This window comes from Falco rusticolus, chromosome 9 (genome assembly GCF_015220075.1).
Source record: "Falco rusticolus isolate bFalRus1 chromosome 9, bFalRus1.pri, whole genome shotgun sequence".
NCBI classification, from domain to species: domain Eukaryota; kingdom Metazoa; phylum Chordata; class Aves; order Falconiformes; family Falconidae; genus Falco; species Falco rusticolus.
The window spans coordinates 3,172,817-3,185,079 of record NC_051195.1 but is presented as its reverse complement, the minus strand read 5'-3'; the positions used below and the strand labels follow the sequence as shown (position 1 = coordinate 3,185,079).

The 12,263-nt window shown below is 40.8% G+C and overlaps 1 protein-coding gene across 2 annotated transcripts in view; it reads left to right on the top strand.

Moving 5' to 3' along the window:
• Nucleotides 1–12,263, top strand: part of DOCK1 (dedicator of cytokinesis 1) — a 319,129-nt gene that overhangs the window by 269,621 nt on the left and 37,245 nt on the right. For both annotated transcript variants that reach the window (XM_037399460.1, XM_037399459.1), the window contains exons 39-44: nt 537–626; nt 3,204–3,308; nt 7,431–7,572; nt 7,798–7,876; nt 8,173–8,257; nt 9,904–9,990. In XM_037399460.1, coding sequence (XP_037255357.1) covers nt 537–626; nt 3,204–3,308; nt 7,431–7,572; nt 7,798–7,876; nt 8,173–8,257; nt 9,904–9,990 — 588 coding nt within the window. The remainder of the gene's footprint in view (nt 1–536; nt 627–3,203; nt 3,309–7,430; nt 7,573–7,797; nt 7,877–8,172; nt 8,258–9,903; nt 9,991–12,263) is intronic.

The window sequence follows — 12,263 nt, the reverse complement described above, 5'->3', positions numbered from 1 at the left end:
GTTGGCTTCTGAAGAGCTGAAGGATATTGTTAAATTTCTTTGGGTCAGTTGAGACGGCTGCTGAACTTCATGGTTGAAAAACAAGAGAGGAAAAAACCCAATGGAAATATAATGAATATTTGTTCAAAGCAATATCTGAGAATTGCTTGTCCTGTCTAATATAGAATATAGGAATTAGAGGGAGAGGGAGGTGATTATAAACTATAGTCAATCAACAGCATTTATCCAGAGTCCCAGGCTCTGGGTTTCTTTGTAGGCAGGCCTACAGAGATTATTGGCTATCTAGCTGAGCTAGCAGGAATCATTTTATTTCTGAAGCAATTTGATCATTTTCCTTGATTTGCATCAAATAGAGACACGTGTGTAATGCTGCCACGGCTCTTTGGCGCGTCAGATGCACAGTGTTTTCAGGCATGTGACACAATGCATTTTGTTGTGTTTGATTCAGTTGTATTTTATTCCGATATTGTTGTTTAACCAAGGTATGTAATTCAGGGGTTTTGTTGTTGTTTTGTGATTATTTTTTTTTTCAACAGATGTGGGAAGAGGCCATTGCCTTGGGTAAAGAACTTGCAGAACAGTATGAAAATGAAATGTTTGATTATGAACAACTCAGTGAACTGCTGGTAGGTTTTTTAATGACACAGACACTGCAACGATTTTTTCAGAGTTTAATTTCTAAGCTTTTAAAATTATATTGAAAATCTTTCTTTTGAGAGTAAAATGCAGAAGTAGATGCCTGCTTTGGCTTTGTTGGACAAATGTTGATTAACTGGCTACGACTGGAGTGCCTGAAAAAGGCTGAATTTTATTATTTTTTTTTTTTAGCTGAAAGAAAAATATTTCAGTAATGTTAAGCTGACTTATTTGGGGTATAAAAGGAAATTTGGGATTTAAATATAAATGGGAACATGAAAAAAATCCCCATTCTCTCTCAAGTGTCTTTCCATATTCACATTTCTTTTTTTAGGTATGAATAATCCCCAAGCATTCATGTCTAGAGTCGGTTATTTTTGCCCTGACGTTACCCATTCATTATGCCTGCACCATTTTTTTTCTCCTCCTCTTTTCCAAAGAGATAAATGGCAGCTGTCACTGTCCCTCCAAGCTTCTCAACCGTTTTCACAGGAGTGGGGACGTGATTCCAGTTTGGTTCTGAAAATTCTGGACTTTCAGGGTTTTGATACATTTTACCTTTTCACTTACCAGAGTACATCATCCTTAATTTCTTTGAATTGTTTATCTGCTTTATCCCAGTCTGTCTGAGCTGGGTGTTAATACGGTGTCATTGTGCCCATTTTCTCCACTGACACTGATGCTCAGTTTGAGGGTGGCTAGGAGCCATCTCCCCAGAAGCATCTCCATCCCCATCACCCCAGAATCTCCTTTCTTGGGGAGGAAAGCATAAAGGTAAATACCACTCCTCGCAGTTTTATGGTTTCTTCACTCCTTTACATGCTCTTCATTGGTCCGTGGTTCGGTCCACCAGTTCTCCAGTGCAAAATTTATATCCCTTTCTGATGGTCCTCTATTTGTGGCATTTGAACTGGGTTTTGGATTTGCCTAACAAATCTGGAGCCTGGTTTCACGTTGGTTTTTACTGCAGGAGGTAAGGGATGTATACCTAGAACATTCCTCCGCTGCTAAGGTATGCCCAAAGTGTCCTCCTGGGCCTGCTGCCCACACCGCTGTCAAGGAGTTTAGCAGAGAGAATTCTTCATTTCAATATAAAAAGAATCTGGTAGAGATTGTTCCTCAGCTAGAAATGATGCTCATGTGTCAGATATGATTATTCACCAGAGGGTTGCTACTCTCAGAGTCCCTCATTTGTAATTTTCCATCTCCTTTATGCTGGCACATGGGCACATGAACAACTCTGTCGCAGAGCAAGCACCCTTTACTTACCATCCTGTATCCATTTTTAGGAAATAAGTCTGGATTTGCACTTCACCCATTGTAGCTGATGGCCAATAATCCCGAGTCATGTGTTTTCCACCATTTCTTTTGCACAGTAAATACGCCATTGTTTACGTTGGGTGACACGATTCCAGGCAGTGGGATAAACCAGGCAGAGGTCATCTGCGTATGGAAATAAATTTCCTCCCTCTTCTAACAGGGGAGACCCAGAGCTTCCAATTCTCGCATCAGACAACTGAGTTTATCAGTTCTTTATTTATCAGACAGGGGAAACTGAGGGAGATGTCACAGCAATTAGTGCCAGCATGCATTGGGCATTTATCCCTAATAAGGCAGAGAGCAAAATTCACACTCCCGTATGAGTCAGGTCTTGCCTACCCCACCAGAATTCCTTATTGCTGCTGCTGAGTAGCATTAGCATCCTAGCTCTTATTTCTTTCCCCCGTAATAGAATTTAAAAGTTTTTTGTTTCTTTCTGTTCTCCCTATTGTCTCTTTTATTCAAGTAATATTAAATATTAGACTCTAAGACAATTCACAAATGACAAAATAGTTTTGCTACAGGTGAACTGAGAAATATACGACAGATCTGGGTCTTTCTAGTCTTCTTGCCATTTACTGTTATCTGTCGTGTGGGAGCAGTAATAAACTTCCTCCCAAATCAGAATTCATTCTCTCACAGAAAGGACTAAAAATAAGTTAATGAACAGCTCGTCTGAAGCTGCACATTTGTTATTATTTCATCATTTGAGAAAAAGAAGGATTCCTCTTCGAAAACAGACGGCATCTGACATGCGCGTATTTATTCCAAAAGTTACATTTTTCTGCAATTCTCAACTGTGTGCTTTCCGTACGCAAATAAATAGTTGTAAATATGGGGGAAAAAAGTAGCAGAAAAAATGTAATGAAATGTAACAGCTGGAAACTGAGAAGTCAGCACCATCGAGATGAGCTGGCTCCGGTGGTATGTGCTTCATCGTTCCAGTGCTTCAGCACCGGCAGTGCCCCGACCAGGAGTTCAGGCTGCCTTGCAAATGCTTGACCTTCATCAAAATGGAGATATTGGATCGGGAAAAGTGAGGTTCACCGAGATAAGGATAAAAACAATGGCTACAGAGTCTAGTATTTCAAAATATTAGCATGTATCTGATCAAAAGGGGAAGCAAAGGGGCAGATGAAACATGGACATCTTTACGTTAGCGATACACATAAAAGAGATCTAGATCTTAAGTATAAGGAATCTCCTTAAAGTTTAGGTCTTTAAAATTCCTCCTATTTATTTTGCAGAGAAAGCAAGCCCAGTTCTATGAAAACATTGTGAAAGTGATAAGACCAAAACCAGACTATTTTGCTGTTGGATACTACGGCCAGGGATTTCCGACATTCATAAGGGTAAGCATCCACCTTTTTCCACAGATGATAGCAAAGCTTCTTGCTTGGGAAATATCCCTCAGTTGTGGAGAAAGTCCATTATTGTGTGTCAGTGTGTTATTTACAGTCTAGCTAACATTTATGGTTGTTTCTTAGGTGTATAAAACAAACATTGTTTTTTCCTTTCCAGTTTCTAATATGGAATAGTTGAATTTTAGTAGAGATTCTTTTTCTTCATACATATCCAATACTTTATACTTCTTCAGGGTATGGATATACCACCCAATCCATAAATCAGGGTAATAACCAGCGCCGTCTGAAACAGTGACTTTTTTGTCTGACAGGTGCATATATATATATATATGTCTGTGTGTGTGTGTATGGGTATGGTAGAGAAGCCTTTTTTGTATGTGAGCATGTTTTCATGTGAGTGTCCTTTCCAGCATAATCACTAAGCTGAAGCTGAATATCAGAGATCTGTGTGATACCTTTAAAAAGCAATCTTTTGCATTGATTTTCCCGAGTCATCTGTCAATTTACAGCATGTGTCACTTAGTTGGTGCCAGTAATGTAAGTCTGGCAGCATTTTAGAGTTTTTCCACTGGTTACAGGATTGTTATGGAGTTGAATCAGTGGCTAAAGAAGGGCGGGGGGGTGGGTAACAAGTCTGAGTTGCATCTGTGTCGTGATTCTTTGGACTGGGGCACTGGGCAGTCAGTGACATGGAAATAACACGTTAGCTATTTATTTATTTAGCTGCTGTGCTGCTCGTGTCTGCCTTCAGAGCTGAGGATTTTCAGTTTGGAAGGAGACTGTCTCCCTGTGGAAGAGTTACAGTCAATTAAGGCAGGTCAAGAGACAGAAGGCTAACGTTATTACTATTATTTTCAGATTATTCTCTCAGTCCAGGAGACTCAGAGAGATTTAGTCTCAGGCCAGGGGCTGGTGGTGGGTTTCCTCCTAGAAATACTCAGTTAGGAGATGTGTTCCTGTTTATAACTGAGTGATTCCATATTAACTCTCTCAGGTTAAGCCATAATAAACACCAGGCACAAACCCAAGCTTACGCTCAAGTCCAGCTCACTGGATAAATCCAGGGAGAGCTGATACAGCTGGCTTCGTCAGGTTACTTGTGGTCGGCTGGTCTTTCATTGTGTATTAAAATGAAGTAGGGAAAGGCTTTAAAAAATCCCAAGGAATAAAACGTGTGTACGTTCATTTGGAAAAAGCCTCCATTGCAACCAACGAACTAAAGCCCTTGTGAAGAAGCTGAAATTCTTGAATCATCCCCAAAAGCAGCAAATACATATGGCTTTCCCTACACCCTGGGATGCTGTACTACAGGTGTACTCGTACCATTTGTGCCCCCTGGGAAGTGCAACAAATTATCAGTTCTTTGTGGCAGTCAGGAATAAAGCTGGCCCCAGGGTAAGAGTGTGTTTTGCAGCACCCATTGCATGCAGCCCTTCAAGCAAAAACTGGGAGATGAGCTCTCGTGTGTTAGCCCGCTGCTCGGTCTCCAGATTGGGGCTGGGCAATTCATGCCAAAGGGACCCTGAGCCTGCTGGAAGGTGGCAGGGTCACTGGTGCCCAGAGCCACCCAACGTGAGTGAAATGCAATTCTGCAACCTGGCAAAGCCGTGTGGTAGTAACAGATGTAAAACCACGATAACGTGCAAGCTGCTGTGTGGAGCAAAAGACCGAGTCGAGAGAGATTCAATGCAGAAAACCTAAGAATTGGTTTTGCTGTTTGAAATACGTGTAAAGTAATTTACATGCAATAGCTTTTCTCAAGCATCAAACAGCAAAACCTGTCTGTGGCACGTTAAGTAAAAAAACTTTAATAAGATTTCTGTAAAAGGTTTACTAACAGTTTCTTAAGCTTCACCAGGAAAAAAAAAACATTTAATATCCAATGAGGAGTCACTGTTAAGATTGGCTAATCCTTTCCTCTAGAAAATTATTTAATTAGTATGATATTGTAGTGAAGGAAGACTTGCATTTTCAGGAATCTTCAAAATGATGAATGTACAATAAAGTCACTGATAACTTTTCAAAGGGACGAGCTGGAATTTTGTCACATGTACCGTCACTCTCAACAGAGAGCACGTTACCCCCTAGAAAGACCAGGAACATCCCGCAAGCAGGAGCTGCTCAGCAGCGAGGGGTTGCCCTGGAACGGCAGCAGGCAGAGCGGACCCTTCTGGCCGAGTGAGCGGGGGGCCATGGGCCAGGCTGACCCAGCCTCGGACCCAACCCTGGGCATACAGGCCAGAATGCAGAGAGCACAACACAGCCTTCCCGTTAAGTGCTGTGTTAATCGCAGCATGGTGGGGGCTGGAGGGGCCCTCTGGAGCCCACCCCGTCCCACCCCCTGCTAGAGCAGGGTCCCCCAGAGCAGGCTGCACAGAGCCGCGTCCAGGCGGGTTGGGGTGTCTGCAGAGCAGGAGAACGCCACAGCCTCTCCGGGCAGCTGTGCCCGTGCTCACCCTCACAGCGCACAAGTTCTGCCCCACGCTCAGATGGAAGCCCCTGTGCTGCAGCCTGTGCCCGATGCCCCTTGTCCTGTCGCTGGGCACCGCTGAGAAGAGCCTGGACCCATCCTCCTGGCACTCGCCCTTAAGATCTTTGTAGGCACTGGTGAGATGCCCTCTCCCTCTTCTCTTCTCCAGGCTGAACATGCCCAGCTCTCTCAGCCTTTCCCCATAAGGCAGATGCTCCGGTCCCCTCATCACCTTGGTACCCTCCACTAGCCCCTCTCCAGTAGCTCCCTGTCTCTCGAACTGGGGAGCCCAGCACTGGACCCAGCACCCCAGATGTGGCCTCACCAGGGCAGAGCAGAGGGGGAGGATAAACCAATTAGTCAAAGGGATGCAAGGCAGAGTAGTGTTAATCTGATATATTAATATTGAACTGCTTTTTCTCTTCACAAGTGTGAAGGACTGGGGGTTTTTAAGTGTGGGGAAACACCATGCTTTACAAAAGCTGTGTGGATTGGTCAGTTTGCAATAAATGAACAATAAAAACTCTGAAAAATAGGCTATAAATGCCTTGCTGATTGAGAAAATCCTCAACACAAACTTCTTCTACTGCACTGTTCCCTTTGAATTATATACACATTAATTACAGGTATATGTACACTTCTTAGGTGTCTGCTCTTTCTTCTTTTTTTTTTTTTTCTTTCCCTAAACAGAGAGTATTCATGCCTCTACTGTGCATTTCAAAAGGCACCACTGCAGTACTAAGCCCAACTGGGCAAACATAAACTGTTCCAGTTTTCTACCCCAGCCATAACTCCCTTTTTCTAATAAGTGCTGTATAATTTTTTCACCAAATGTTCAGTTTGAGATGAGATGATATCAAAACTTTCATATGTTTGACCAGTTAAAAAATGCAAGTAGCCTTTTACATTTTTCTTTAGAATTTAATGTGCTTGTTCAGTATATAAATGGACTGTATAAAATATATCTTAATTTTCATTATGGTTAGAAGAAGAAACCAATACTTAGAAATACAATATACTGAATTTGAAAGTTATGCTGTGTGCAGACAACTGTACAATGGCAGAAATCTAATCAACTAATATGGAGGCCAGGGTGTATCAATATTTCTGAAAGAGTCAGGATCTTTGGACTTTCCTCCTAAAATCAGCATTGTTTTCTGTTTATGCTGTTCCCTGCTACTCTTGCTTGCTCACCTCAGTGCTTTTTATAAATGTTTGTGCATCAAAAGCCTACCTCTTTTTATTTAAACCAATTCTAACATTAGCTGAGGACGGTGGATGAGAGGAATTACGGAGGGAGATCTTGAATTTGGTAGAGGACGTAATTTCTCTTAATATGTTTTCAATGGGCACCTATTTTATAGATCTTGGAAATAATGTATTTGGATCCTGTCGAATTGAACGTGGTTTGTACTTACGCCTAAAGGTGTGTGCTGTATGGTCTCATTGCTGAATTGGAGGCAAGGAAATCCACTTGTGCTTTATTGAAGTGGCATAAAAGATTTGTAAACTATCGATTATATTGTAACGTGAGGAATGTAAAATTTCTCACTTAACAGCATTGGAGTCAATGCTTCTGAGATCCCAGTTCATTACTGTGGACACTGGTCTTAGGATTTCATCTCTCAATTTGTTTCCAGAACAAAGTCTTCATTTACCGAGGAAAGGAGTATGAACGCCGCGAAGACTTTGAAGCAAGGTTATTGACTCAGTTTCCAAACGCCGAAAAAATGAAGACGACGTCTGCACCGGGTGATGACATCAAAGGCTCCTCCGGCCAGTGTATCCTTGGGTTGTACGTGGCTCCTGCAGCCGCACGCGTTGAGTATTTACAGCCAACGCGAGCAGGAGACTGTTGCACTTCTGCCTTTGTGGGTGTAACGCGTTCATTTGGTTGTTCTGTGTCTTTTTTTTGTGTGCCCTTTTTTTTGTCCCTTTTTTTGTGTGCCCCTGAGCTGCCCCTGTGTGACGGAGATTCGCTGTTCGGTTCTTAACCCCTGTGTTCAGATATTCAGTGCTTTACTGTAAAGCCAAAACTGGATTTACCGTCTAAATTTCACAGGCCGGTGTCAGAACAGATCGTGAGGTGAGTTTGGGTTGGTTTTGAAATTTCAGTCCGTCTCCTTTATAATAATTATTTAAACTGGTTCCTGTTGTTGTATAACAAATCTGTACACGGTCAAGGACGGCAGTAATTGTGATGACATTTCATAGGTATTCTTAATATTAGCAGAGATTCCGTCGAACCCCCTGGAAAACCATGATCCCATAAACATGTTATATTTATGCATAAGTGTTTGGGTTTTTTTCTAGTACTAGAGTTTAGCAGCAATTCCTAAACAGATGGCATTTGGTATTGATTGTCCTTTTCCCTTTTTTCAGTTTCTATAGGGTGAATGAAGTCCAACGGTTTGAGTATTCACGCCCTGTTCGGAAAGGAGAGAAAAACCCAGACAACGAGTTTGCGGTAAAAAAAAAGAAAGAAAGAAAGAAAGAAAGAAAGAAAGAAAGAAAGAAAGAAAGAAAAAGAAAATAGAATACTTTTGGAGTTTGCTTGTTTATTCCCCTCTATTTTGAGAATCTGAAACATTCATTATGCTTTGGTTGTTGAAAAATAAATGCTAGGTTTAAATGTGATTATTTTTCATAGAAATTCAGTTAAACCAATTTATCGTTTTCTGGTTTATACCACTAGAAAAAATGGACAAAGCTGTTTTTGCTTTGTTAAAAACCAGCTGTTTTGAGAAATTTTAAAATGGCTATACCTGAAAAGATAGATGTCTCTTGTGAAATCTTGTCTTTCCATGAAGATTCTAGTCAGGCATCTAAAAATCTTTTTGCAGTAATACCATTTTTTTTTTACTAAACCATATGTTTCATCTAATGGTCAATAAAATTCCCTTTGAGCACAGCTTGTATTCATCAAAACGTTTACAACAGGTTACATCAAGTTGATTGCCTTTTTTTTATAGCCACCATTTTATTCACAGGGGTTCTAGTGGGCGCAGTTAGTAGTAAAGTAGTAGTAGTAATTAAAGTAATAAATTAATGCATCATTTCTTGAGCAAAGAACTCGGTTTTCTGTGTAGTAGCAGGTTCTAATCTACTAAACGTGCCAATAAATGCTGAGTACTTGGTTTCCTACAGCTAAGACTGGGTATTCATTCAGAGACTCCTTTTAGTGTATGTGACTTCCCTTGATGGCTGTTATATCAAAAATTTATAATTTACTAATCTATGTGGGTTTAGCTGAGGTGGTAGGAGATCCTATTTTTCTAAAAGCATAATGCTAGACTGGAGCACTACAGTTCACGATACCTTTTGAGTATAGATAAAAAAAATTTAGGTGTATCTAAATCACGTTGAAATTACTTCTTCTGTTAATGGAGGATGGAATAAACAATTCCGTTTTTAAAAAAACTCATAATAAATAAGAGGAACCACCAACGTATGCCAGTTGTAACCAAATCGGATCAGGAAATGCCTTTGACATTGGTTATGAACCAAATACACACATGTGGAGGAAGAGATGTTAATTCACGCATCCTTCCATTCAATCCAGTGAGACGTTACAACGAAGCCATTGCAGGTTACAGCTCAGGTGAAATCACAGAATCACAGATTCAGGTCAGGATGGGACCTTGGGTCCAACCCCGGCCCCAGGCAGGGCCAGCTCTGGGTCAGACCTGGCTGCTCAGGGCTTTACCCCAGCGGGTCTTGAAACCTCTGAGGATGGAGACAGCACCACCTCTCCGGGGAACCCAGCTCCCCTGCCCTCCTGGGGCAGAAGCTTTCCCCATATCAAGATGATGTGGTTTTGCAGAGGATGGTACTTAAAAGCCCTTGTGGGAAAAATGGCAGTCTGGTAAAACCGGTGGATTTTTCACATAGCGTTCTCCTTTGGTAAGAGAGCAGTTGTCCTCTACTAAATGATGTATCAAATTTGAACCAGTGCCACCCCATCCCCTCCCCAAGCAGATACCCCCTGAAGTTCCCCCCGGCTTCATAATGTCTGTCGTACTGTGGTTCCTTTTCCTGGTGATAATGTTCTAAGGCTTCGCTTAAGATAAAAGCTATCCATCTGATAATGCGCTGTTTATGTGATGTTTGCAGAATATGTGGATTGAGAGAACCATCTATGTGACAGCGTATAAATTACCAGGGATTCTGAGGTGGTTTGAAGTCAAATCAGTTTTCATGGTAAGATCAATTTGGCTTTATTGAGATCGCATAAAAGAATGGGGCTCTTAAACAGCCAGGGAGCGTTTGGATTTCTGTGTGACTGCGCTTCAGGTCTGTGAACAAGCAATCGATGGGACTGTATCTGGCATGCTAAGGCAAGGGGAAATTGCTTGCTGAGGATGCTGGTTATTGATGGAGGGTGACTCAAGTAACGCTTTCCCACTCCTGAGAAGGAAATGTGGGCTGACTTTTCCTGGCCTTTCGGGCAAGGGCCCATCGGATGCTTGAAGTGCTGCTGGGAAGCGTTCCTGGCTTTCAGCAGGTGACCATTGCAGCCTGTGGTGTGAGCCTTGTGCCCGAAATCAAAAGAGACCCGAGGTGTTTCAGGGGAACCCTGCCACATCAAAATAAAACTAGTCTGAATTTTGGAAAAGAGGGATTTGGGTGGTTTGATGGTAGTTTATTGAAAATATACCATCAATCAGATGCGTTGTATGTGTTTGCATTTTTTCTATGCTTATCCTTTGTGACTGAAGGTCGGTTTTGTTTCTTTTCCAGAGTTAGCTAAAATATACCCCTAGCAACCTCGCAGAGTAACTCTGAAGTACGCCCTTCTCTGTTCTACCATTTAGAGTGTTTAGATAAGACATACCCATTAAATGCCTTTAAGATTAAATTATTCTTAGCGCAGCTGTAATTTTTAAGTAGCAATAAAAACATTGTTACTGCAGTTTATAAATCTCTCGTGAGGCTTATTTTTAAAGGAAAAGAACAATTTGCATATGATTAATTAAAACCTTTTTCATTGCTCCATTGAGGTTATGTTGGACAGTTGTATTTAGATGAACAGAAGTAATGCAGAAAATTACTATGGTATCTATAGTAACAGAATATGAATGTGATGTTTGACAGTAACAGGCAGCTGAATAAAACGCATTGAATTTTTAATGAATTTTGTGTTTTCAATATAATCCTGATAGAGAAGATTGTATTTATCTTCATGATTGCAAAAAAGTGTTGTTTGTAAAGGCTGGAAAATCTGATGAAAGTCTCTTTTCCTTATGAGTTAAGAGCACAGCCTGACAGGCTGCTTTATGCAGGCAATTTGTATACACGCACCTTTAACGCTATGCTTGTCATCGAAATGTGCATAAATCCTGGCAGAGTGCTTTCTATAAGCTTTTTGTAAGTAAGGCTTATATTGGGCGCATAGTTGAAAAATTATACCAGAATAGAACTTAATAATATGTGGGAAGATGGCAACGAATACCTTTTGACCTAGCTCTAGCACAGTTACCGCAAAATTGGTATTGACTTTCTTCAAGATTCCTGCCAGCTAAAATGCTGGAAGCACGATCACAAGGTTTACATCCCTGTAATGCTAAATTTTGATTATAGATACAGATATTGATGTTTTACTAAACAGGATGAATTAAAGTAGCTTTGCACATTTCATATTTTATTGATGGACCTGGAATATCTTTAAAGGAAGAGGTGAGATCATATCAAATCAGTGCTGAGAGAGAACCGAGTAATTTAATAAATGCAGTGTATTATGTTACATAACCCATAGGAACATGCATAATTTCCCTAAATCTGATTGCTTTTAGAATTCTTTCTGAGTACTTTTACCTAAGCCTTTTTCAATCGGTTCATTATCTGCAAGGAATCTGTTGTACACATTCATTATTCTGTACCTGATTTGTTTTAGCCGGACACAAGTGGTTTCAGGGGAAAAATTTGCTGAGGCCAGCCAGTGACTTAGAAACTGGATTTTTGAATTGCACTTAGTTTAAAAAGGACAAATGCTAATCTTCCTTCTGTTTTAATGTTTCATTTTCTAGTGTTGCAAATGTATAGCATTTCTGTTTGCTCTGAATAGGTGGCGTAGTGTCCGGAGTTAGCAAGGTACTTGGAACAAGGCTCATGATTTACAAGTATAGGTATTTTTAATAAATAGCTTTCAGTAAGTTCCAAAGCACAGTATACAGTATTAGGATGGGAACTGCAATTCTCCATCTGCTTTTAAAAAATTAGAGGGGGGATTGTAAGAGTAGTAAAAGAAAGGAGAATGAGAAAGAAAGCCATGATTGCCGATACACAAAAGTCAAAAAAGATGTCTGTCAGCTCAACGAGTGCTGATTTCTGTAGATATTCAAGAGCATTAAAAGCAATGGTTCATCAACAAGTTATTGCGTAGTGATAAGGCCATTAATACAAATGACAGAATCCTAAATTTAGCTTACAGTGTTCGTGACAGTTCTTGCCGGATCAGCGGTTGAATACGGTCT